This window comes from Cetorhinus maximus, chromosome 10, assembly GCF_964194155.1.
Source record: "Cetorhinus maximus chromosome 10, sCetMax3.hap1.1, whole genome shotgun sequence".
Taxonomy (NCBI): domain Eukaryota; kingdom Metazoa; phylum Chordata; class Chondrichthyes; order Lamniformes; family Cetorhinidae; genus Cetorhinus; species Cetorhinus maximus.
In genome coordinates this window covers 105,909,244-105,937,040 of record NC_135888.1, presented here as the reverse complement: position 1 = coordinate 105,937,040, position 27,797 = coordinate 105,909,244, and the positions used below count along the sequence as shown (strand labels likewise).

At 41.6% G+C, this 27,797-nt stretch overlaps 1 protein-coding gene across 1 annotated transcript; it reads left to right on the top strand.

Annotated features, from left to right (window-relative positions):
* The first annotated feature begins 10,311 nt into the window (after nt 1–10,311).
* Nucleotides 10,312–26,511, top strand: txndc15 (thioredoxin domain containing 15). Its single transcript, XM_078550935.1, has 5 exons — nt 10,312–10,489; nt 12,427–12,941; nt 16,055–16,218; nt 25,119–25,249; nt 26,109–26,511. The coding sequence occupies exons 1-5, from the start codon at nt 10,420–10,422 to the stop codon at nt 26,303–26,305; spliced, it is 1,077 nt and encodes a 358-aa protein (XP_078407061.1). The 5' UTR covers nt 10,312–10,419; the 3' UTR covers nt 26,306–26,511.
* Nucleotides 26,512–27,797: the final 1,286 nt, after the last annotated feature.

Sequence of the window (27,797 nt, the reverse complement as noted above, 5' to 3'; positions counted from 1 at the left end):
GGACGTAAGCTCAGGAACACGTCTTTTTTTGGAATAAGTTCATTTGACACTGTGGTACACTTCCAGGTGATGCTGTTTCCAGCCATCTGCTGCCCTTGTCCTTCTAGATGCTGGCGGTCATAGGTTTGGAAGGTGCTGTCTAAGGAGTCTTGGTGAGTTCCTACAATGCAACTTGTAGATGATGCACATTGCTGCTACTGTGCATTGGTGGTGGAGGGAGTGAATGTTTGTGGATGGGGTGCCAATCAAGTGGTCTGCTTTGTCCTGGATGGTGTGGAGCTTCTTGACTGTTGTTGGAGCTGTACTCATCCAGGCAAGTGGAGAGTATTCCATCACACTCCTGACTTGTGCCTTGTAGATGTTGAGTCAGGAGGTGAGTTACTCACCACAGGATTCCTAGACTCTGACCTGCTCCTGTAGCCACAGTATTTATTGGCTAGTCCAGTTCAGTTTCTGGTCAATGGTCACCCCCAGGATGTTGATAGTGGTAAATTCATCGATGGTAATGCCATTGAATGTTGAGAAGTGATGGTTAGATTCTCTCTTGTTGGAGGTGGTAATTGCCTGACACTTGTGTGGCATGAATGTTACTTGCAACTTGTCAGCCCAAGTCAAGATGTTGTCCAGGTCTTGCTGCATTTGGATATGGACTGCTTCAGTACCTGAAGAGTTGCGAATGGTGCTGAACATTGTGAAATCATCAATGAACACCCCCCCCCCCACCCCCCCACCCTGCCCCCCGACCCTTGCATCTGATCTTATGATGGATGGAAGGTTATTGATGAAGCAGCTGAAGGTGGTTTGGCCAAGGACGCTACCCTGAGGAACTCCTGCAGTGATGTCCTAGAACTGAGATGATTGATCTCCAACAACCACAACCATCTATTTTTGTGCTAGGTATGACCCAAACCAGTGGAGTGTTTTCTCCCTTATTCCCATTGACTCCAGTTTTTGCTGGGTGCTAGGGCTTCTTGATGCCACATTCAGTCAAATGCTGCCTTGATGTCAAGGGCAGTTACTGTCTCCTGACATCTGGAGTTCAGCTCTTCTGTCCATGTTTGAACCAAGGCTGTAATGAGGTCAGGAGCTGAGTGCTCCTGGTGGAACCAAAAGTGACAGTCAATGAGCAGGTTATCGCTAAGCAAGTGTCGCTTGATAGCACTGTTGATGATCCCTTCCGTCACTTTACTGATGATCAAGAGTAGGCTGGTGGGGCAGTAATTGACCGGGTTGGATTTGTCCTTCTTTCTGCCTACAGGACATACCTGAGCAATTTCCCACATTGTCAGCTAGATGCCAGTACTGTAGCTGTACTGGAAAAACTGGGCTAGGGGCGCGGCAAATTCTGGAGCACAAGGCTTCAGTACTATTGCCGGAATATTGTCAGGGCCCATAGCCTTTGCAATATCCAGTGCCTTCAGCTGTTTCTTGATATCACATGGAGTGAATCGAATTGGCTGAAGATTGGCATCTGTGATGCTGGGGACCTCAGGAGGAGGCTGAGATGGATCATCCATTTGGCACTTCTGGCTGAAGATTGTTGCAAATGTTTCCGCCTTATCTTTTACACTGATGTGCCGGACTCCCCTGCCATTGAGGATGGGGATATTTGTGGAGCCTTCTCCTCCAGCGAGTTGTTTAATTGTCCAACATCATTAATGACTGAATGTGGCAGGACATGTATATATGTGACAGTATATATATTCTCTGTGCGATCCACGTCTCCATAATATGGAACCCTGGAAGTACTGTTTCAGCATGGCAGTAGTGTGCTCTACAGCTGCAAAGGGACTTGCAATGTTGCCACCTCTGCTTTTGGCTCCTCAGCCATGTGTTACAGCAGAGTTTTTGTTGTAGATCCTCCAACTTTATGCCCCTTTCAACGGTAAGATATAGAATGCAACAAACCATGATCATCCTGCTTTGTAACACAGAATTCCCCTATATCTGTCAAAACACTGTGTAGTAATTTATAGTTTTGGGAAAAGTAGGACCGTAGCTTTAATAATAATCCTGTGTTGTAAGATCACATGATCTGCGTAAATGAATGTGTTAGCAGCGCAGGGAACCTCTATGGGAGAGTTCTTCTTTAGTTATGGAGTTTGATGCACATGTATAGTTGCTGCTGCTCTCTTGTAAATAAAATTAAATGTTTCCACTAAGAAAAGTTGTCTGAAGATCAACTCTATAACAAACTGGTGACGAGGATAAATCAGATTTGGTGCTGTACCTCGCCCAGCGTTGTAAGTAACTAAGTTTGTTAAAAATGAAAGAAGATGAAAGAAATGAAAGCAGATTCCTTTGAGGCAGCCACAGATGTTTGGTCTCAATATATAGAATGTCTTGCGTTCTTCTTTTAAGCAAACAAAATCACAGGGGAGGAAAAGAGGAGAGTGATTCTCCTGAGTATTTGTGGGAGCAAGACCTACAGTTTAATTTGAAGCTTGACAGTTTGAAGACTTTCAGAAGTGAATTAGTAGACCTCATTAAGGAACATTTCCAACTCAAGCCCTCAGTCACAATGCAGAGGTTCAGGTTCAATTCACAGAATAGAGCCCCGGGAGAGACAACAGCTACCTATGTGGTGAAATTAAAACAACTAACAGAATATTGTGATTTCGGTGAAACCCTGAATGACATGCTCAGAGATCGTTGAGTATGTGGCATGCAGGAAGACGCTATTCAGCGAAGATTGCTGGCTGAAGTGAATCTTCATTTTAAGAAATTAGCATTAGAAGTAGCGCTGGCAATGGAAATCACTATAAGGGATTCACAAGCAATTCAAGAAGTGCAAAATGGCGCCATTCTCCTAGTCGGGCAGGAACAGTCAGCTGAAAGTGGCGCGGAAAGCCGGGACTCAGCCGCGAAGCAGGAAACAGCCCCTGCTAACCGAAAAATGAGAGGAAACAGCTTAGCAGCTAAATTGAAAAATAACTTTCATTGATGTGGTAACAAACAGCTTTCTAATGATTGGCAATTTATTAAAATAGAATATTATTTTTGTCACACAATTGGACACATAATGAGACAGTGCAAATGGAGATTTAAAAAGGCCTCCAAACAACAATCGAAGTCCAATGAAGTCTATAGTGTAGAAGAGCCAGGAACAGCCAATTCTGACATTTATTCAATATTCAACATGAAAGTTGGGAAGACAGAGCCAATATTTATTACAGTGCAAGTGAATTGTAAACCAATAAAAATGGAAGTAGACAGTCGTGCTTCTATTACTGTAATAGGAGAACACACTTTCAGATATTTAAATAAAGGTGATCAACAATTAAATTTGGAACAAACATCTGCCAAGTTGAAAACGTATACAGGCAAAGAAATCCAAGTAAAAGGTATCACCAGACCAACTGTTCATTATAGACACCAATCAGCACAGCTACCAGTGGTGGTGGTAGAAGGTGAAGGGCCAAGCCTTCTAGGTCAAAATTGGTTGAGAGAAATTAACCTTGATTGGCCAGTGAGATTTCAAAAGGAAGCTGGAAGAGTTCCTGAGTTGAAAAAGGAAAAGGCAAGGTATTACATAAAGAGCCTGGAGAGTCCAAGGACCGCAATGGGATGAAAAAGGAATGTGTAAACATTCAGCAACCTGAAGAGATGAAGACTGTCTTAAACAGCGATATAGAAGAACAGCAGAAGAACAGCAGAAGAAACTCAAGGAGACTCTGCTGAATGAGAGTTCAAGATGAAGTGAGCGAACTTCGCAAAGAAAAGGAAAACCTGTTGAAAGACCTTCACACACAACAAGGATCCCTCCGGTCAAAGTTTGTGCCTCTAAAAAATTACGAAGAGAAACAGGAAGAATTTAACAACTCTCTGAACAAACTGAAGAATCAGTTGGCAGAGAAGATGCAGCAATGTTCAAGTTTCCAGGAGGAAGCCAACAGATATGAGGAGACAGAACAGCTGAAGAATCAGCTAAATGAAGCTAAAGCGGCTTTGAGGCAAAAGTTGAAGAACTTTCCAAGATGTGAATAGATAATGAAGTCATGAGTAGCTCAACTACTGAACTAAGACAAGTTGAGATTACATCTGGCCGACAGTGAAGTCAAAAAGAAGGCCGAGACTAAATTCTGTGGTAAATAGAAGAAGACACGTAGAAGGAGGATGCAGAATTATTGATGAGGCGTCGTCTTGGGATAAAACTAAGCCTAATACTTCCCAAATTGGAGGGCAAGGTGGAGAAAAGTCAAGGGAACCAAAAAGTGACTTATGATTTGCATTGTCATGAGCAACAATTTACTATTGAAGAAGTAGTATACGTAAAGAATTTCGGTGGTGGACCGAAGTGGTTACCTGGTAAAGTGAGTTCTGTGACCAGACCATTGTCGTACCATGAGGAAGCAGAGGGCCGGGTCACCTGTAAGCATGTGTATTATTTAAGAAACAGAGAGATATTCCAAAAAAATGATGTTCCACCTGTAACCATTACTGAACCAGTGGTTCCTGTTGAAATTGCTCAGCCAAAGACAGGCATGCCCGATGTCTCTGTCAGAGTCGAAGACACTGAGCTGCATGTGCCTAATGAGGTACCTGCTGTTAATGTGGTTCCAGAGAATGTGGTTCCTACCAAAGAATCTGAAGTCACGGAGCTACGATGTTCCACACGGATCAGGAAACCACCTGAAAGACTGAACTTGTAATTTCATGACCTGTGTAAATATTGTAATGTCATGAGATAAATATCCTTGTAAATACAAAATGTACAGAAAAGTTAAAGGGGGAGGAATGTAGTAATTATAGTTTTGGGAAATGTAGGACTGTAGCTTTAAGAATAATCCTGTGTTATAAGATCACATGATGTGTGTAAACCAATGTGTTAGCAGCATGGGGAACCTCTGCAGGAGAGTTCTTCTTTGGTTATGGAGTTTGATGCACACATGTTGTTGCTGCTGCTGTCTTGTAAATAAAGCTAAATGTTTCCACTAAGAAAAGTTGCCTGAAGATCAACTCTACAACACAGTGGGGGCTAGATTTTACGTGCTCCCACCTGGCATGTTTTTGGCAGGGGGCCACGTAAAAAGGGTGGGTGAGGGTGGGTGCCCAGTGCCCACCCCACCACCTTCCCACCCACTTCTGAGCTCAGCTCCATAACACGGTGGGTGGGTGAGTGCCAGAAATCAGCAGCCTGCCTGCCATATTTGAAGAAGTAATCAAGGGTTAATTGAACTTGTCAACAAGCAAATTGACCTGGATAATACACTCCCCCTGCCATAATACAGCTATTTTTGCTAAAAAGTTTATAAAAGGGCAGGAAGGAAGGTGGGGCACTATCTTCGGGGGGCAGCCCCCTAAGATAGTACCCATCCTTTCTTCCTATCTGCCTGCTTTCCAAAACACACCACCCCCTCCCTAAGCTTTGCAAGTCCTCCCCGCCCATTACCCCGGACTTACTCTAGGGCCCATTGCACATTCTTCTTTGGGCTGGTTGCAGTCCTGGCAGAGCCCATTAATGAGATCTTGGCACTGCTGAGGCTGCTGGAGCTGTCAGCCAATCCAAAAGGCTGGTTGCTTCAGAGGGCAGGATTTCTTCCCTAGTGAGGGTTGGGAGTCCCATCATCAGGCAATTTAGCCCGTCTGCAGTGTGTGATGGCAGCAGGGTGGTCTGGCATGGCTTCATGCTGACTTTCATTCCAGGGGAGGAGTGAGCCATCTGGCCTCCCATAATATGAAACCCTGGAAGTACCATTTCAGCATGTCAGTAGTGTGCTCTACAATAGATCCACTAGATATATGCACTTCAGTATATAAATATATATATATTCTCTGTTGATGTGTGGGAGGTTACAATGATAGAAAAAATATGACTTGCATCTTTTATAACTTTAGGACGTACAAACACACTTTAGAGCCAATTAAGTATTTTTGAAGTGGAGTCAATGTTGTAATGTGGGAAAAGTGACAGCCATTTTGTTTGCAGCAAGAGCAGTGTGCTAAAGATTGTATGATCTGTTTTAGTGATGTTGATTGAGGGATAACAGACAACTTCCCTTCTCTTCTTCAAAATAGCACATGAGAGCATTTCTCTTTACTCATTCACAGGAGCTTCCCTGGCAATGCCAGCATTTATTATTCATCCATAATTGCCCTTAACTGAGTGGCTTGCTAGGCCATTTCAGATGGCAGATGAAGTCAACCACATTTCTGTGGATGTGGAGTCACATGTGGGTCAGACCAGGTAAAGACAATAGATTTCCTTTCCTAAACAGCATTCATGAACTAGGTATGTTTTGATGACAACCCGGTAGCTGCATGGTTACCATTACTGATAGATGCTAGCTTTTTAAACTATATTTACTTAATTTCTTGAATTTAAATTTCCCATCTACCGTGGTGTAATTTGAACTCACATTTCTGGACCATTAGTATAAACCTCTGGATTACTAGTTCTGTAGGATAAACACTATGCTACCATTCCCATCAATATCCACCTGAGAGGGCAGACAGGATCTCAGTTTAACATCTTCTCTGGAGAATGGTATTTTCAACAGTACAGCACTCTCTCAATGCACCACATTGGAGTGCCAGCCTAGATTTTGTGCTTAAGTCTGGTGAAGTGGAACTTTAACTCACCACCTGCTGATCCATGGTGAGAGTGCTACCACTGAGGCACAGCTAACACTATGGTTGACAATGGGGTCAGGAAACAAGGTACCAGTAGATGTCATTAGCTATTCACTTTCTGGGCATAGGCAAATAATAGAGGCCTGTGGTTAAAATAACTCTATTATGATAGCTGACTGTGAATCTGGCATTGACCTACATGATTGATGCAGATCATCATGCACAAGTTGCATATTTATAGAACCGAAAACCTTATGATGATATAGATGCCAGCAGCAAGAAGGGCTATGTGTGTACCATCTTATGCACATGGGTTTTTAGGAGTCTAGCTAGGCCTTGGACTTATTGTTCCCTGGTATACACGAGATACAAAATGTAATTACTGGCCTTGCATAAAAGCGTCTGCTATTTGTTTAATATACCAATGCACTGGTGGTATAATTTGTGTCCATAGCAGCCTCTGGAAAAATGCTGCACCAAAAACTTCTATATGGCAATCACACCTGTCCTGGAGTTTGCTGTCTTGCTGTCGAGCAGCTGGGTGGGCTTAGCTGTTGAACTGCTTCTATAGTGACGCTAAACTTGCAAAGGCTTTGAGTCACAGTGAGGTTCTGGAAAGTTCTGACAGTCCAAATATGCTTACAACTGGGTTACAGCAAGTATTCGCCCTTCCTGATGATGATGATGCTGGACTTTCCCTTTTCTCCTTTATGGTTCATTATTCTTTCTTTGTTCCTCAAGTACCACATGTATAAGGCTATTATCAAAAGTGACAATATAGCCATATAGTTTACTCTATCAGTACGTTCGCCAAAGCTTGATTAATTCACCTCATACTGAGGTTTGTCCTGTTTAAGATGCAGCAAACGTCCAGTTTAAATAGGGTCAGCCTGAATCTGACCTACAGTCAGCAGGATTGGAAGAAACCTGGGCCAGAATTTTACGTCCCGGGGGCAGGTGTGCACCAGACCCGAACGGGCATAAAATCGCGCGAGATGACTTCGGGTGAACGTCCCAGCGCCGATGTTTCGCTTGGTGGGTGTGCACAAAAGCCTGAAGACTGCCCGCCGACAATTAAATGGGCAATTGAGCTCATTCAACGGCCCAATTGTAAGCACTTTTTCGTGGCCCGTCCAACTGTACGGTTGGCGGACAGGCCTATTGGTCAGGTGGGATTTACATTTTTGATGAAACCTCATCCAAAGGCAGGATAAAATCGCTGTTAGGAATTAAAAATAAAAATAAATATCTGGGGACTGTTTTTTATGAGGTATGCTTTCAGGAATGTGCTGCATGGACATTTTTTGCAGCATTTTTGTGCTTTCTTTTATTATTTGGAGGTCTGCAACTCCCTGAGGCACCTGTCTGCCTCCAGGGAGCTCAGTGAAAGTGCTTACCTGCACCCGTGGTGACGTCGGCGCCCGCATTCTTCCTGCCCCCACCAACAGTGCTGGTCCTTTCTCAGGGCGCATTTCACACAGGCTGGCCATTAATTGGCCAGTCAGCATGAAATTGGGGGCCAATTGCAGTCAGGGGACGGTTTCCCGTCTACTCCCGGGCCTGCTGATCACGCATGCCCAACGAGCGCAAAACTCATGCCCTGATTGCTGGTCACAATGATATCGTCACTCCATTTGAAATAGAATTTAAGTATCAATGGCAATTTGAGGGACCCATGTTAACCCCTTCCTGACCTGGAACTAAATAAAATGACAATCTGGCTTAATGGATTTCAGCTTCTTTATCTTCTGAAATCCGTTCAAGAAACAGTTGCAGCAAGTGCTTGGCAGAGGAATATCAGCCCCCATTTTGTCCATGACCACCCCCTAGGGTGGCAGGCCTGTCAAAAATCCCAAAGAAGAAAATTGTTATTCCTCTGCTTCACCATCTTCTCCCAGTGTTAAGTTATTGAGCTATGTATCATGGCTATATGGTAATGTACCACAAGGTTCTGGAGTAATGTGCAGTTCTATGCATTTCCAAATCGTGTCTGTTTGAGAGCAAAGGGAGTGAAAGGTAAGCATGGTGAAACAAAAATGTGTTTTCAATATTTTACTTATGGAAATGTGAAGAATATGATAGATTAAAAGCTTTGCAGGGAAGATGTAGTCAGTCTGATTTAATAAAATACTCTAAAATCATATGTTATAGTGTTACAATTTGTTTATATTCTGTGGAATTCAGAATTGTTAATCCTAACTCATGCTTTCCAACTTTATTTTCCATTCTATTAGTGTGTTTTTGCTTGGCTATAATGATAAGCAGGTCTTTGGTTATAAGGATAAAATCAAGTGTTTTTTTCAATGTGTCAGGTGCATGGAATAATTTTGCATGTTGAATTCATCTTTGTTCATGGGTACAGAATTTAACCATTCCTGGGGACACCGAGTAGAGATTGATTGGTCTGCCTTAGCAATGAAATCAGTCTGTTGCTTTGTGTGGAATGTTTTTTCTCTCCAACCTGAACAGTACTGTCTTATCAATATGTAACTTTCTCTGTGCTTCTCTTGCAAAACAAAGTGGAAATTTTGCAAGGCAATGCCATCAACATCCTGAGGGCAATGAAAAAGTTATTGTAAATTGGAAATAATGATCCCAGAACACACAGTGGCATTAGCAATACATTAGGTATAGCAATAGGGGAGAATGTTGGTTGCTGGAAACTGGGACTCTGGAGTCAGTCATAGTTTTAGTTCCCAAAAACAAAGGGATCTGATATTACATCAATGGACCATTATTGGATAGCATTGTCTCAATGTAATTTTAAAAATTCATTCACAGGATGTGGGTTTCACTGGCTGGGCTAGCATTTATTGCCCATCCCTAGTTGCCCTTGAGAAGGTGGTGGTGAGCTGCCTTCTTGAACCGCTGCACTCCATGTGATGTAGGTACACCCAAAGTGCTGTACGGGAGTTCCAGGATTTTGAATCAGCAACAGTGAAGGAACGGCGATATATTTCCAAGTCAGTGTGGTGAGTGACTTAGAGGAGAACTTCTAGGTGGTGGTGTTCCCAACTATCTACTGCCCTTGTCCTTCTAGGTGGTAGTGGTCGTGGGTTTGGAATAAGGTCCTTCTCCTGAAAATCCATTTTGACTTCAACAGTCGGAAAACATCTTCATGGCCCTGGTCCTCAGAATTGCTGGCGTCTCATCCTATCCTATTGTCATGACCTCTGAAAATCTCAATGCTCTTTACATACAGGTACGTTTGAAATGTAGTCACTGCCAGTACGTTGAAACATGGCAATGAAGCATAACACAATCCCACAAACAGCAATGAGATAAATGACCGGCTAATCTGTTTCAGTGATGGGCTAAACATTGAGGCACCAATAAAGGTGGCCTCCCTTTTTTCAGCTGGGAAAATCAGAGATGAAAGGATAAAGCATAGCCTCGCACATTTCTGCACAATAGGATGTGGTAACAATAATTGTCCATGTAAAGCGTCTGAAACAAATAAATGATTCGGTGGAGTAATGAGTCCAGCCTGGTATAGTGTTTGATGACAGGTGTTGTTCCCTTCATGGCCAGCCTGTTTCCTGTAGGAAGTTCCTTCACCTTCACCGCGTTTCCTAGTAACCAACTGCACTTCACACAAACTTTAGTACAAGGCCCACCCCCTCCGGCCCGTGTTTGTCATTTCCTGTTCGTCTATTGGCTGGCCCTTAGGGCCGCTCGGAGAAACGCCGCAGATGATTGGTTAGCTTTGCTGCCAATCAGAGGTTGCGCGCTAGCAAGTTATTGTGCGCCTATCTCCGGCCCATCACGGAACAAGGCACTGATGCCACTCTGAGCATGGAGGCCTCCATCCCAATCACTTAATGCTGTCTCCTGTTAGTGGACAGAATGGGCAGTTTTGGGTTGAAAGCGATTTTATTCATGGCCTTGCTGACCGTTACCAGAGTGAGTGCGAACGGTGAGTGACCTGGCGGGTTATCGATTGAGTGAAGGGCTGCTGCCTGCGCTCTTAGTTGCACCGACAGGGAATGGTGTGTATCCCAGAGCAGGAGCTGTGCAGAGAGAGGATTCATGTCGCACTGTCTGCAAAGAGGCAGGGCCCCTAGACTGATTGTGGTAGCAATCATTCCGAGTTATAAGGTTGTGGCTTCACTTCAGAGATTTGAACATATAAACTAGGTTCAGACTGCAGCGCAATATTGAGGAAGTTGTTGAAGACGTTGTCTTTTGGATGAGATGATAAACCGAGGTACTGCCTTCTCTCTCGGATAGATGTAAAAGATTGTACTACTTTATTCAAAGAAGATCAAGGGAGTTCTCCCTGGTATCCTGGCCAGTACTGATCTTTTGAACTAACACCTTAAAATTCCTGTGTTATTCATTGCCCTATTACTGTTTGCAGGATCTTGGGCATGATTTTGGCTGCATCATTTCCCTTCTTTACAACAGTGACTACACTTCAAAAGTACTTCATTGGCTGTAAATGGGACATCTTGAGCTTGTTAAAGGTGCTAAAAAGTGTATTTTTAAAAAATTGCAACCTAGGTTAAACAATTAGTGACTTTTTCAGCAGATGATAGCATGTAGAGACAGTACCTCATTGAAGAGCCAACTTTTCAACATAAACTGGCTGAATAGATAGAACAGGTCTGATACTTAGGGCATAATGGGGCATTGAGTAGGTAGAACTGTGTGTGCACTGTCCTCCTGTTCTGACAGTGTAATGGCTAACTTATTTAAGCTCTTCTATATTTTTCAATGGAGCAGTGAAAATCATTGTTTCATATCTTAGTTTTGTAATGTTGCTTACAAGTGTAACCAGTAGTTATTACATCTATTTTTTAATGGCCGCATGTTAGATCTTTCTTTATCAACACTCTTCGGTTCACTATTGCTCTGATCACAAATGGTATTCCCATAACCTTTCTATTACTAAGACTTGGGTTAGGATTTTTTAAATGTACTGTTAGAAATAAAAAAAAACTTGCTATATGGTGCCTTTTGTAACCCAGAGTGCTTTTTAACCAGTGAGAGCTGACACATGATGAATGGACTCCAGCCTACGATCCTATATGAATAAAGAAATAAAACAAAAGTAAAGAGCATATGGAATGAGTCTTAGTTCAATTGTAACACTTCTATTTGAGTCTAAGCTATTTCAAGTCCTACTTCTAACATTTCTCCGTGGTCAGTAATGATGTCTGAGCATGGAGCAGACAGTTTCAGACTTATATTTGTCAATTAGCTAAATTTTCAGGTTTTTTAAAAATTGTAATTGGATATAAATATCAACAGTAATTGTAAAATACATAGAAAACACAGAAACAAAACTTCCTGGCAGTCAACAGTGAATTACAGGAAAAACCTACAATGATATCAATAACTTTATTCTAAGCTAGTCAGAATCAGAATCAGAAGTGGTAGTCATAGTATATGCAGGATAAATTAAATAAATGCCTTTACAAAATTGACAAGTGTCTTCAAGAAAGGATATCCCAGCACAGGCACTGTCCTCCCTTCTGGAACTATAGTTTGAAGCAGCACAGACCTAATAGAAGCTTTGAAGCATATTTTGATAATTTTTTATGTTTGTATAACTGGACATTGTACAAACTCAGCTTTGTAAAATGTGGGACACCAATATGATAGGAAATTGGTTACTAAATTCTGGAAAAATTCTACCAAAAGAAATTTTGATTTTAATTATTTGCCACATATCTAATTTACATATTCATATTTGTGGTGTTCCCATTTTGGAAAAAAGTCTCAAAAGTTAAAGATTGCAGTTTTAGTTGTGCCTCTTAAAGCTCCAGCTATATGTTAAAAAATCTTGGCATCTTAAGTTTATGTAGTTACAATTTTTAATCAAAGAAAAATGTTTTTTTTTTTGAACAGCTGAAGTTCAAAGAGATGGTAGTCCTTCAAAACATCTGTCTCCGGAAGAGAGTGATATAATTTCCAATTCAGCCAGTGATGTTGAAGTTGAAAGAATGGATGAGCAAACTAAAAGAAAAATACAGTTTCCAACAGCAGAAATTGCTGATGCTGTTCTGGGAACTGGAATTCCTTCTAATCAAGAAGCAATATTGTCTCTTATTCAGAATATTAAAAATGAACACACTGCCTTTGAAGTCAAAGATACTCCCTGTACAGATGTGAGTGGAGATAATGGAGAATGCAGTGTTCCAGAGGAGATATTTCCTTCCCTTACATATATCCCATCTGGTAGTCAGGAGGGAGAGCTGCTTGGAGAGAGAGAAACTGGCATTCTGGAACCAGTACAAGTTGAGAACCCAGCAGCAGAAGAAGCAAATGCTACTGAAACAGCCAGAGCACCAAAAGTAAACTGTGATGAAAGAAATATGACTGGATTAGAGAACTTCATTGTCCAAATTCTTAATAGCACACAAGTAAGAGGAATTTACAATTTAGATAAATTTCTGAGAATTTGCTGCTAATTCTTTGACAAAGCCTTGCGTAACCTTTTGCCATTTTCAAGCATATGTATGGTAGCATTTTTTTCACTCTAACATGAGCCTTCCATTTTTTCCAGGACCAAAACCTTTTCTAAGTCTCTGCCAATGCTCTTTTATACCCATTTGCTGCCAAGCATGAACATGATTGTTTTTTTTTAAATTTTTTCTCCCTTTCCTGTTTAGAAACATCTGGTCCTTGCTCAGCTCCTATTTACTACAGTATAAATGGGATTGGAATTCACAGGCATATGTTCCTCTCTGGTGTATGGTTTGTTGGAACTTTTTCTTGAAATTGAAATGATAATTGAATAAAAATCCATAGGTGCAAAAATTGTTAATAGTAAAATGTTGGCACTGTAACACTGGAGCATACTGGATGTGAATTTGTACCTACAGTTTCTCTCATATTCAATATGCTTACCCATCCAGGGAAAGAAGCTACAAACTAACTGTGGGATAGAAGGTAAACTTTACTGTGGCCTTATTTCTTGGATTTCAGAAATTTCTGCATAAAGATTATGTCCCAGTTTTGGAAATTGCAATCCAAAATGTCATTCTTTGCGATGATCTGGTTAGGAATTCAGAGCTGTAATTACTAGGTTACCTGACTGACAGTAAACCAGGACTTTAAAGATACTTTGGTTTATTGGCCCAGTGACTTTGAAGTTTTAGTGCTGATAGAAATAAAAAAGCAGATTTTGTGTTTCCGATTCTGACAACCCCTCTAGCTTTGTAAGTGCTCCAGATTTGCAGCTTTCATACAAGTTCTTGCCTGAATATTTGAATGGCTCCCCACTGATTAATTAGTGGAAGCTGGAGCTGCTGCATTAAGCAATAAAGGACCTCTGTGCTATTAATTAATCATGAGGAATCATTCTGCAAAATGTTTCTACTGGTTACTGTCCGTTGCATGAATTTGCACCTGAAATTAAGTGGGAAAGTTTCTTAAAGAGAAAAGGTATTAATTGTATTTGTGTATCACAGAGAGATGATGCATGTTTTGGCATTCAGAATACCCTGTTAAAGTTTATGATTGCATCCTTGTAGTCAGGGACAGGTGCAGACTGGATGCCAAGTGTTTTCTCCTAGAGGGATAGAAAATAGGTCATTCTGTGTTTGTTTTACATGCTTTGAACCAATGCTGCCCAGTTCTCTGGCTGCCCTCTGCTCAGAAGTTTTTATGTGGGGACTGGGGGAACCTGAAGAGGAGATAGAGTTTAAAAAAAAAATCTGCAAATGCATTTGAGGTTTTAAATACTTCAGTTACTGAGTGATGCCAAAGCACAAAGACATAAGTAATAAATGCTTACAGATTTTCTTTATTGCAGTCATGTGCTGCACGAGCATCTTTTAAGATACAGAGACCAGAACATTTTTCAGGGGTTATTTAATCTAGATTTTTGAAACAACATTGTATAAATATTAAAATCAGCTCCCTTTAATGAATTATGTTTTAAATCTAGGTAAAAAAGCTTTTTATTGTTATAGTGTGAATAAGAAGTACCCTGTTAAACTAGTGAGTAAAGGCATTGGTTGGCGTAGCACTGAGTCACGCAGACTGGAAAGTCCAATATTTAATTAGCTTCTATCTAACGACATAATGTATAAGAAGTGTGCATCTGTGGAGATGGTTGAGGACAGAATTTGGGCTCTGCTGTAATGCCATCGTGATGATAATAGCCTCCAGCTCTTACTGTCTGGACTTACTTGAAGAACAGTCATTTGTCTGAGCTAAAAGTGGAACTGCATGCTAACAGAAGTTATTGTCATTTGAGGAAGGCAAAAATAGGAGAAAAGTCTCTATAATTGCATCAGTGGTTTTACAGAATCAAAATCTGTTTATGCTGTGACTTGTAGAGGTGAAAAATGTGCATGTGACCCACAAATTTCTTAGTGCACAGCTGAGATTGGCTATTCATCTATGTCAGTGATAGGCAACCTAGGCTAGTGAGTGGGCTGCATGAGTGGCCCTCCTTTATCTCAGTGGGCCACAAGATTGAAATTGGGCATGTGCACTAACCATGACCCCATGGAATAAGATTAAATACATTTAATACACAGTGAATATTTCATAATGAGCTATAGAAAATGTTTCCACAACTTCCTTCAGATTTGGAAGCTGTCGAGCATGTTGGGCAGAACCTACCGGAAAAATTGCTACGTGAGAAGAATGATGCATTTGTTTTTGGAACTGGTATTACCTCATTGCAAATTAAGCAAAATGGCCCCTCCCTTTCTGTTCAATAACAAAATAATCCAGCTCCCAACTCTCTTTTACCATTCCTCGTCACTGATTTTCCTCATTTTGGCTATTTCTTTCTCTGTACTTTTAGATTTTGCACTTGATTCTCCTTCTTTATCACATCGTTTCAACATAAAGCGATCCATTATTTAATTAGGGACAAATTAAATTACTGGCAAAAGTAACATAAGAAAACCTCCCACATCCACCAGTGCCATAACCAAGATGGTATCCAGGATAGAATAATTTTGCTAACTGCGTTTGCATACCTAGAATTTGTGGGACATGCCGATTGCGGGCTATACTCAGAACCCTGATGGGCTGCAGGTTGCCCACCACTGCACCAAGTGGTTGATCGGGGAGGGAAAATTGGCAAATGAGTCACCAACAGCATACTTTTTACATCTTTAGCTGCTGCTAGATGTGCCATGGCTCTAAACCTTTATCCTCTTGGGAAAAGAATGGTGCCGTTACAAGGAGGTACCGAAAAGTTTTAACAATAAAAATGTGGGTGGAAGAGTTAGGGAAGTAATATGGTTGAGCAGGAGATTGAATTGCCAAAACAGTAGGATAAGTGCGAACCTACCAGCAACTGCACAGTGGATTTAATTTTCGGGGAACTTTGTAAATGAAACATTCTATGCAATATTTAGCTCATTGTTACACGATACATGCGTTTCTTTTTAGTATAGGCCCTGAGGATGTATAAATAGCTAAATAGAATACTTTTTTATTCTACTGTTTTCCTTCTTTGACTCTGGACTGTGTTAAATACTATTGGTATGGATGCAATATATTTTTACAGGACCTAATGGAATTCCTGAATGCCAATGGCACTGATTGCTCTGTAGTCCTTTTCTACACGCCATGGTGTCGGTTCTCTGCAGACCTTGGTCCACATTTCAATGCACTTCCACGTGCTTTCCCCTCGCTGCAGTTTCTGGCACTGGATGCATCTCAGCATAGCAGGTACTTAAAAGCACATTTTGGACTAACTTGTTGGAAACAGGATTTCATTGAGATGAGTTAAATAATCTTGCACTTGAAATGCAATGTATTTCATATGATATAAGCCAATAAGAATTCACGATAATGTACAGATCTTGATCATTTGCCAAACTACTAAACATTTTAAAAAACATCCTTCCAGCTTTGTTATTTCAATAATTTAGTGGGAAGAAATGGATGAGTAAGATGTTGACTTTTGGCAGTTGGGCCATTTATGTTTAGTCATTGACTATAGTTGGTTAAACCACAAGTTTAGCTTAATTTCTGATTTCATGGTGCCTTTTTTGCCAGTGAATAATAATTTTTTTAATATTCACTCAGGGGATGTGGGCTTTGCTGGCTGGGCCAGCATTTATTGCTCATCCCTACATGCCCTTGAGAAGGTGGTGGTGAGCTGCCTTCTTGAACCGCTGCAGTCCATGTGGTGTAGGTACACCCTCAGTGCTGTTAGGAAGGGAATTCCAGGATCTTAACCCAGTGACAGTGAAGAGACGGTGATATGTTTCCAAGACAGAATGGTGTGTGGCTTGGAGGGGAACTTGCAGGTGGTGGTGTTCCCATGCATCTACTGCCTTTGTCCTTCTCGATGGTAGCAGTCATGGGTTTGAAAGGTGCTGTCTAAGGAGCTTTGGTGAGTTGCTGCAGTGCATCCTGAAAATGGTACACACTGCTGCTACTGTGTGTCAGTGGAGGAGGAGTGAATGTTTGTGGATGGGGGGTGATCAGTCAAGTGGGCTGCATTGTTCTGGATGGTGTCAAGCTTCTTGAGTGATGTTGGATCTGCACTCATCCAGGCAAGTGGAGAGTATTCCATCACATTCCTGACTGGTGCCTTGTAAATGGTGGAGAGGCTTTGGGAAGTCAGGAGGTGAGTTACCCGCTGCAGGGTTCCTAGCATCTGACTTGCTCTTGTAGCCACAATATTTATATGGCTAATCCAGTTCAGTTTCTGGTCAACGATAATCCCCAGGGTGTTGATAGTGGGGGATTCAGCAATGGTAATGCCATTGAATGTCAAGGGGTGATGATTAGGTTCTGTCTTGTTGGTGATGGTCATTGCCTGGCAGTTGTGTACCACGAATTTTACTTGCCACTTGTCAGCCCAAGCCTGAATATTGCCCAGGTCTTGCTGCATTTGAACATGGACTGCTTCCAAGATGAATGGGCTGAGTCCAACTTTTAATCCTAAGAGGACCATAAACAAATGATTGGGGGTGTGTTGCAGACCATTGGCTCCACAGTGATGAAGTAGATTTGATTATCCTTGTTCCACTGTCTCAGAACAGTGGAGGACTCGCATATTCCCATAGGAAGAAGGGAAAATTAAAGGTTGAAGTATCCCACAGCCATTGTTTTGCACTTTCTAATGGGGCCAGATGCACAATGGATAAAGAACTTTGGAACGGGTTACTTTGTCCCTTAGCCCAGTTGACACATGACATAGGAGGAATCAAAGAACATTTTAGAAGGTTTTAATATGATTGCCACTTTGATGTGGTGGAGAGGCTTGTCACTTGAGCAATCCTGTTGAGTGCTTATGGTAGGGCTAGCCATGGCGGCAAGGCCGGAGGGAGGTGCCAGACAAAATGCGATCTTAAAAAGCCCTCAACGGCTGAACAGGTGAAAGAAAACCGTGCTGCAAAGGCAGAAGGTGGCTGCAGCAGCAAGGTGGTTCCAGTCATCATCGTTTGACATATTATTGAAATCTGACTACCAACCCGTCAAGATTGTGTGGACAGTGACGCCTAGGTTAATCAAAGTCTTTTGCACATTTGCCAAGTCCTGTGGCAATGGAGAATTGGCACCAGGAACAGGACAGTGAACCTGGGAGTTCCTAGTCAAGGATCTTCACACAAGTCACAGATGCATGAAGGTGATTGGACACCGTATTTGGACAGAGGTGTCTTTGGGCAGCAGCATCTGTGACTGAGCAGTCCTCTTCAGGATACCTCCTTCTCACCCCAAACGGGGAAAGGGCTTGAAAAGGTGCCATAAAAATAGGCTGTCCCACTTTCTCCTGGCCGGGGATCCTCTGGAATCACCATCTTTGTGGTTAAAGAAAGAAAACTTTAAATTTTGCAACTTGAAATGTTAGAACATTCATGGATAATTTCAAGAGTGACCGCCCGGAAAGAAGAACTGCAGTCATATCACATAAGCTATTAAGACTCCAACTGACATCGCCGCCAACGGTGAGACCTGCCATCCTGGAGAGGGGCAGCTGAAGGAACAAGCAGAGCAATACACCCTCTGCTGAAAAAGGAAAGGCTGACAGTGACTCTCGTGTCCACAAAGTTAGTTTTGCCAGCTGGAATAGGATCTTGGATACACTGCCAGAACTCACCAATTGTATAAATGAAAGATTCATGACACTGCACCTGCAGCTCAGTCATATCCAATATGCCACTGTCATCAGCACTTATTCCCAACTCTTAACTTTGATGAAGATGTTATTCTGACCTTGAAGTTCTCAAAAAGAACTTTTGCCATCCCAAAAGAAGAAAAGATCATCCTTCTGGGGAACATTAATGTCAGGGTTGCCCATGACTCCAATATCTGGAGCAGAACCATTGGGAAAAACAGGGAGGGAAAAGCCAATGAAAATAGTGTCCTCCTGCTGACAAAGTGTGCTTAGCATAGCCTCATTATTATCAAACACCTTCCTCTGCCAGAAAGACAAATACAAAACCACATGGAGGCATCCTAGATGAAAGAATTGGCACCTCCTGGATCATGTCATTCTTACATAAGAACTAGGAGCAGGAGGAAGCAATTCAGCCCCTCAAGCCTGCCCCGCCATTTGATACAATCATGGCTGATCTCATTTCAGCCTCAAATCCAATTTCCCGCCCTCTCCCCATAACCTTACAACCTGTTACTAATTAAAAATCTGTCTATCTCCTCCTTAAATTTATTCAGCATCCCGACATCCACTGCACGCCACTGAATTCCACAGATTCACAACCCTTTGCGAAAAGTAATTCTTCCTCATCTCTGATTTAAATCTACCACCCCTCTAGCCTAAAACTATGGCCTCTCGTTCTAGAATGCCCCACAAGAGGAAACATCAGCTCCACGTCTACTTTGTCTAACCCCTTTAGCATCTTTTATACCTCAATTAGATCTCCTCTCATCCTTCTAAACTCTAGCAAGTATAGGCTTAAACTGCTCAATCTTTCCTTATAAGACAAACCCTGCATCTCTGGAAGCAATCTAGTGAACCTCCTCTGAACTGCCTCCAATGCAACTACATCCTTCCTCGAGTAAGGGAACCAAAACTGCACAGTACTCCAGGTGCAGTCTCACCAATTTCTTGTACAGTTGCAACAACACTTCCCTATTTTTAAACTCTATTCCTTTAGCAATAAGTACCAAGATTCCATTTGCCTTCCTTATTACCTGCTGTACCTGCATACTAGCTTTCAGCGATTCATGCATGAGGATACCCAGATCCCTTTGCACTGAAGCATTCTGAAGTTTCTCTCCATTTAAATAATAAGTCGCCTTTTTATCCTTCCGACCAAAATGAGTAACCTCACACTTATCCACGTTAAACTTCATCTGGCAGATTTTGGCCCATTCACCTAGCCTGTCCATATCCATTTGTAAATGTCTTATTTCTTCATTGCAACTTACTTTCCCACTTATTTTGGTGTCATCTTTAGCTATAGTCCTTCTATCCCTCAATCCAAGTCATTAATGTAGATTGTAAATAGTTGGGGCCCAAGGACCGAACCCTGTGCCACCCCACTAGTTACAGCTTGCCATCCAGAAAAAGATCCATTTAGCCTGACTGTTTTCTATTGGTTAGCCAACCCCCTATCCAAGCTAATATATTACCCCTAACTCCGTGAGATCTTATCTTGTGTAGTAATCTTTTGTGCGGCACTTTATCAAAGGCCTTCTGGAAGTCCAGATATACTACATCTACAGGGTCCCCATTCTCCACTTTGCTTGTCACATCTTCAAAGAGCTCTAGCAAGTTAGTCAAACATGATTTACTCGTCATAAAACTATGCTGACCCTGATGGATTGCATTTTGACTTTCCAAATGCCCCATTTCTACTTCCTTAATAATGGATTCCAACAATTTCCCAACAATAGACATTAAACTAACTGGTTTATAGTTTCCTACTTTCTGCCTACACTCCCTGCACCCCCCCCCCCACAACCTTTTTGAATAAGGGAGTTATATTAGCATTTTTTCAATCCGCTGGAACCTTTCCAGAATCCAGGGAATTTTGGAATATTGTAGCCAATGCCTCCACTATCTCTGCTGCTGTTTCCTTTAAGACCCTGGGATGTAGGCCATCAGGTCCTGGGGACTTGTCACCCTTTAATCCCAATAGTTTGCTCAGTACTTGTTGTCTAGTGATGGTGATTGTTCTAAGTTCCTCCTTCTCTGTATCCTCTGCACTGCCTGTTACTATTGGGGTGGTACTAGTGTCCTCCACCGTGAAAAGTGAGGCAAAATATTGATTAAGCGCCTCTGCCATTTCTGCGTTCCCCACTATTAACTCCCCAGTCTCATCCTCCAAGGGACCAACATTCATTTTAGCTACACTCTTTCCTTTTATATACTTGTAGAAGCTTTTGCTATCAGTTTTAACATTTTGCGCTAGTTTTCTTTCATAATTTACCGTTGCTCTTTTTATTATGTTTTTTAGTAACCCTTGGTTGATCTTTAGAAGTTTCCCAATCTTCCAGCCTGCCACTGACCTTTGCAATTTTGTATGCCTTAGTTTTTGCCTTTATATTATCCTTAACTTCCTTGCTTAGCCATGGATGCTTTTTCCCCCTCTTACCATCATTCTTCCTCTTTGGAATATATTTTACTTGGGAGGAATTGAATATCTCCTTAAATATCTGCCACTGTTCATCAACTTTGTAGTCTTCCTGTCCAGTCCACTAGGGCCACATCTGCCCTCACGCCTATGTAGTTACCTTTGTTTAACTCCAGAACATTAGTGTGGGACTCAAGTTTCTCGCTCTCAAACTGAACTTGAAATTCTAGCATGCTATGATCACTCTTCCCTAGAGGATCCTTTACTATGAGATCATCAATTAATCACATCTCATTACACAAAACCAAATCCAGAATAGCCTGCTCCCTGGTTGGTTCCACAACATATTGCTCCAAGAAACAATCTCTAATACACTCTATGAACTCTCCCTTGAGGCTGCCCTTGCCGATTTGATTAGTTCAGTCTATATGCATATTAAAATTCTTTGGGGCAAAGGCCTAAGAAATGAGTGGTGTAGTGGAATGTCACTGGCTTAGTAATCCAGAGGCCCAAGCAAGTGCTCTTGGAACATGGGTTAAAATCCCACCACTTTTACAGCTGGCGTAAAGCTAGTTTCAGTGGTGACCATGACAACTATTGATTATTGTAAAAATCCATCTGGTTCACTAACATCCTTTAGGGAAGGGAAACCTGGCATCCTTACATGATTTGGCTTCAGACCCACAGAAATGTGGTTGACTCTTAATTGTCCTCTGCAATGGCCTAGCAAGCTAGTGAACCTGTAGAATTCTTTACCGCAGAGGGCTGTAGAGGCTGGGCCGTTAAGTATATTCAAGGCTGAGATAGACAGATTTTTAAACAGTAAGGGAATTGAGGGTTATGGGGAAAAGGCAGGAAAGTGGAGTTGAGGATTATCAGATCAGCCATGATCTCATTGACTGAGCAGATTTGATGGGCTGAATGGCCTACTTCTGTTCCTATGTCTTAAGGTCTTATTCAGTTCAAGGGCAATTAGAGACGAACAACAAATGCTGGCTTTGCCAGGGATGCCCACATTCCATGAAAGAATTAAAAAAACACTCAATCCATACAGGGGACTGATGTCTGCTGGACAGATCATAGACTTGTATGATTGTTGAAGAACATCCACCTAGTATCAAGACATGGCAAGACCCAAAAGTCCAAGAGGAAGAAGATCAAAATCTCAGCGCTAAAGCAGCCTGACCGAAGAGAGGAATTCCAAGTGCAGCTCACAACCAATCTGGAAAATCTTCACACATCCAACTCCACTCCAGAACAGCGGGATCATATAAAGTCAGCTGTACTAGGCTCCTGTGCCCCTGACCATTGGGTTTGAGTGTCGTCATCATCAGGACTGGTTAGACAAAAATGGTGCTCAAACATATGACCTCCAGGAACAAAAACGAGCAGCCTTCATTGCCTGGCAGAACAACCAAAGATTGCACATCAAGAAAGCAGCATGCCAACAGCTTAAGCCTGATGCCCAAAGACAAATTTGGGAGATAAATAGACATTTGGTGGGAAGAGAGAGTCCAAGAGATCCAACAATATGCTAGCCATCATGATTAGAACAAAAGCCTCTTTGTTCACAGGATGGTGAAAGATGACATTGCAATCCATCAACACTGGAAAAAATATCTTTAACAGCTTCTGCTCAATTGTGAATCCACAGTGGCAGCTTATACTCGCTCTCCATAGTACCCAATGGTAGAATCCATGGCTGAACCACCATTGATGGGAGAGATGCAATAAGTAATCAAACAGATGAAAAACAAAGCCTGTGGCCCTGATGGTTTTCCAGCTGAGGTATTCATAGCTGGTGGGTTTTTGCTCACATTAAGCCTCCATGCATTTATCCTAGTGATTTGAGAGGAAGAAGAACTCCCATCTTTTATCCTCGCTTCCTCCACCCCACCCGACTTCTGTGGAAACTACTGAGGTATTTCTCTCGATAGTCATTCCCACTCTGCACCAGATTTGCAAGCCACTCTTGTTCTCTTCAATTCTACATGCAAGGGCTTGGCCTGTCCTTTGTGAGTTTTGTTTTGTCAACATTTATCAACCTACACCCAATTAGCTAAATATTCCATCTCCCATATATGTTGAAGGAGACACTCTGGAATATATTGAGCACTTCCTATGCCTTGGCAACCACCTCTCTCAAAAGCCCACCATTGAAGAGGGGATACAACACCAGATTAGCTGTGCCAGCTCAGCCTCCTACAAATTATGGCAGTGAGTATTTGACAACAAAGATCTCTGCAAGTCAACAAAAGTCCTAGTATCAGAGCAGTTATTGTCACCACTCTCTTGTACTGCAGTGAGACCTGGACTGTGTATCAGTGACACATAAGAACGCTCGAAAAATTTCAGCAGCAATACCTCCTCCATATTCTCTGGATTCAACAGGAGGACCGTTGAACAACAGTAGTGTCCTTCTTAAAGCCAGTTCCACAAGCATTCAGGCAAAGCTCCTGCAAGATCAACTTCAATAGACCGGACATGTGTCCGGTAGGCCGAAAAATGCCCCCGTCCCAGGTCCTGTTTTCTCAACTTTAAATGGCCAATGTTCCAGGGTAGGGCAAAGAAAATGCTTCCACTCTGAAGCTCTCCTTGGAAGCATAGCAACATTGACATTAATGACTGGGAGGAGTTTGCTACCATTCATTCAAACTGGTGATAACATGTCCATCAAGCTGCATCACGCTTTGAGTCACATCTTAATGATGAGGCAGAGCGGCGGCAGAGAAGGAAAGAAAAGGAAAGAAATCCTGCAAACTCTCTCCCAGTACCTCGTGGGACGTCCTGCTCCATGTGCCTAAAGATCTGTGGGTCGAGAATCGCCTGTTCAGTCACATTAAGATCCATGGCAGAAACTCATGATCCTGAGTAGACACCATCCTTGAATCCTGGAACAGCTGACGAGTACGATGAGTATGCAAGCTCAAATTACTTCTTAAACTAAAGAAGTAAAAGTGAGGGGTTTCTGATTAATCTGTGAGCTTTAAGGTTGTCTACTGTCTTGTATGCTCCCTGTTATTTCATAATCTTTCCAATCCCTGCAAATTTTATGTATTCTTTTGTACTTTTATTTAATAGCGTGGCTTCCATTGCTGAGCTTTCTCAACTGATTACGCTTTATGCTTGCTATTACTATTGCTAATGTTTTTTGTTGGTGCGATTGTGACTGAGTGGTGCAATGCACCCTTGTCTCATCGAGGATTCTATTTGCGACAGCTGACAGAAAATAAAGGCTTTACTTATACACTATATAAGATATGATATTGAATGTAACATTTTCTGAGGAAATCAAAACCTCATCAAGGAATTATATCAAAATAGGAGGATTGTACTTAATGCTAGAGGACAAAGAAAGGAATGGAATAAAAGTAAGATTATGTAAAATAAAAAGTGCATATTTCTTCAGTATGCATCTTGTAAAGTATCCAAACCATCTCTTAGAAATTCTAGGCTCACCTGGACTATAACTCCAGTGTGGGGTCTTATCAGATTTAATATGACTTCAATAAATGCTTATGCACACTTTTCTTTAAATGTTTTGATTGTTTGAACAGTCGTTCCCATTCTCTCAAAAGCACTAAAAAAATGTTTTGAGAAAGAAAGCTCTGTGTTCGTGTGCAAACACACTTGAGCAGAGCTTTCTTGTGATACTGTCATGAGCAGCAGTGTTACAACAATCTTATAGAATTCTCAAATGCGCACTGGACCTAGAAGTCTCGCCCATTTGTGAAGCGTGACAAAAGCAAAATGTTATATTATAATCTACAAGATGCATGAGTATGTTCACTTATCTAAATTGGCTTGCAGCCAATTTAGTTAGTCTCAGTTACTGACCTCAAATCTTTGTCTCATCTGTAAATGGAAGAATTGTTCCATTTGAGTCTTCCTCTTCATCGTTAATGAAAATGATTTCTAAGTTGGAGCATCAGGATTTGACGATTTGCAGAAGCAACTTTTTTGAAAGTAGAAATTCTAAGTGTTGTACATTATATAAAGTGATGAATACAAATCGGTATTTGATGCTCAATGCCAGCTCTTCTTCTTTGGATTAACTATTGGTTCTGTTACTTTAAGTCTTTCTACTAGGTTTGGTACTGTAGCTGTTCCCAACATCCTCTTGTTCCAAGGTGTCAAGCCAATGGCCAGGTTTAACCATACCGACAGAACACTCCCAACATTGAGAGCTTTCATCTTTAATCAAACTGGTTAGTAGCAATTCTCACTAATGTACATTTATATTTGGGTATTCAGCAGAATTTTAATTTCTATTTAAAATAAGAGCTATTTTTGTTCTGTGGGTACAGATAAAGATTTGGGACTAGTACCATCTCATGATGAGCTAGTACCAAGTAGCTTTTTGTACAATTTAGATAGAACAAGGAACTTGAACCCGGTTTACCTGACTTGCTGACCCAATGTTACATTCAAGTGTATCTCAGATCAAAGATTGTTCCTGTTTTACAGTATTAATTTTGCTTTGGGCAGGTTTTACTGATTTACTTTCTTAAAGTCTATATTTATTTGGAGGCAAAAATCCCTTCCTTTATCTCTGTCTCTTTCTCTCTCTCGCACGCTCTCTTACTCTGACTCTCCTCCCTCTATTCCCCTGCACTGTAATTACAAACTGCAGCTGAGACAGTGGAGGGGCTGTTTGCTCCAAGACCATTATTGCTACCCTCACCATGAACAAGCTTAATCTGAATGTCATAAAATGTGGTGAAAGACAGACTATCCGCACTAGATAATTTTTCTTCCTTCCCTGTGGTGAAGGGAATTCTCTGCATCGTCCCACATGTGGCAACTAAGACTAGGAATTTAATGGTTTGGAGACCCATCGTGTATCTCAGCACATAATAGTACTCCCTATTAATTCAGTGCACTGCCTCCTTTCTTAAACTTGTTAATAAGCTGATGTCTATTCCATTTATCTGTTCCTGGAGTGGTCAAACCAGAAAATAGCATAGTTCAGAACAGGATAAAGAGTAATAGTTACAGTTTTAGCATGTTCAAATACAATCTGCATTTCATTGCAATCCATTTTAAACAATTTGATCTGCTTTCCAGGCATAGAAGCATATGGCACCATTGAAGTGACGGAACAAGATCTAAGCGGTCCACTTCCCAGTGTTGCAGTGAGAGGCATTGACTGGCTGCTTGTCTTCTCTGTGTTGTTTGTCTGTGTTTTTTTAGTTTATGGTACAGTACAGTCAGATAGTATTAAGTGGTTGATCACAGGACAAGAGCATGAACACCAGGACTGAACTCATACAGACGTTGGTCACAACCTACCACAAAGAGAAGCTGCACCAGACACCTTGGGCAGCAGTGGAAGATGCTCATAAATGAGTCAGCTTTTTATCACCAAATTGCTCCGTTTATTCTGCAGCATTTAAATTATGGATATAAATATTCAGTAATTAAGGCTGATTTGTTAGTTATGAATAAATATGAAGTATTTTCCAAACTATCAGATGTTGAATTGTATCCTGCTTCTAAGTGATTGCTTCTTAACATGCTTTAAAAGATTTGCCAATATGCACCAAACATCAGTTCCAGAATTAACGGATTCAGACTTCACACAAGTTTGGAAGATCAGCTATCTCTGAGCCCATGATTAGGCACATGTTTGAAATTGGTAATATTGAGGAAGGGAAGAAGAATCCAGTGTAAAGTTTAACAATGGTAAGTAACTTGGCATTCAACGTGCTCAAGAATAACATTTAAATCTATTGGATCCTGAGGACCAAACTCCAAATTTAGATCAGCTAACCACTTCATACTTAAAAAAATTTCGTTGTGCCTAGTTTACTGTTTGTCTCCTGCTGGACAGTAAAGGAAGTGGGAAAGAAAAGCCTTAAATATATTTTAGGAATGTGCTTAGGACATCTTTTATTTGTATGGTGCCTAAAACCTCCCAAAGCTATACAGAGCTGTAAGGAAAAAAATGGATTTTGATGCTAAGAAGCCGATATTAGGAGAGGATGAACAAAAGCTTGGGAAAAGAAGTGGAGTTTATGAAGGGTATAAGAGGAGAGGCAGGAGGCAAAGCAGAAGGTTGTATGGAGAAAATTGCAGAACTTAGCTGGCTGTAGGCATGGCTGCCAATGGTGCGTTGGAGATTTCATTGGTGAAGGTATAGTGCTCGGTAGGTTATGGAGATGGGGAAATAGTTTGGTCATAAACAAATGAAAATTTTGAGCACCAGGAGCCAATGTCAGCAAAATCACACATGACGGGTGAGCAAGACATGGTGGGAAGTAAAATATGTGCAGCTGAGTTTTAGATCAGATGAAGTTAGATGTTTATTCTTTCACAGGATATGGACGTCACTGGCTAGGCCAGCATTTATTGCCTGTCCCTAATTGCCCTCGAGAAGGTGGTGGCGAGCTACCTCCTTGAACCACTGCAGCCCATGTAGTGTAGGTACACCCACAGTGCTTTCAGGAAGGGCGTTTCAGGATGCCAGGAAAGATGGAAGACTGGCCAATAAAGCATTGGAATAGGGGTGGCAGGCATACGAGGGTTTTAGCAGCAGATGGGCCAATGAAGTGGCTGAAGTAGGCATTGTTACCAAGGTGGAAGTGAACAGTCTTTGTGATTGAGGACATGCAGATGGAAGCTCATCTCAGGATTAAATAGGATATGAATGTTGCAAACAGTTTGGGTCAGCCTGAGACAGTTGCTCAGGAGGATTGGAGTTGTGGTAAGGGTGTGGAATTTGTGGCAGGGGGCAAGGATGGTTACTTTAATTTT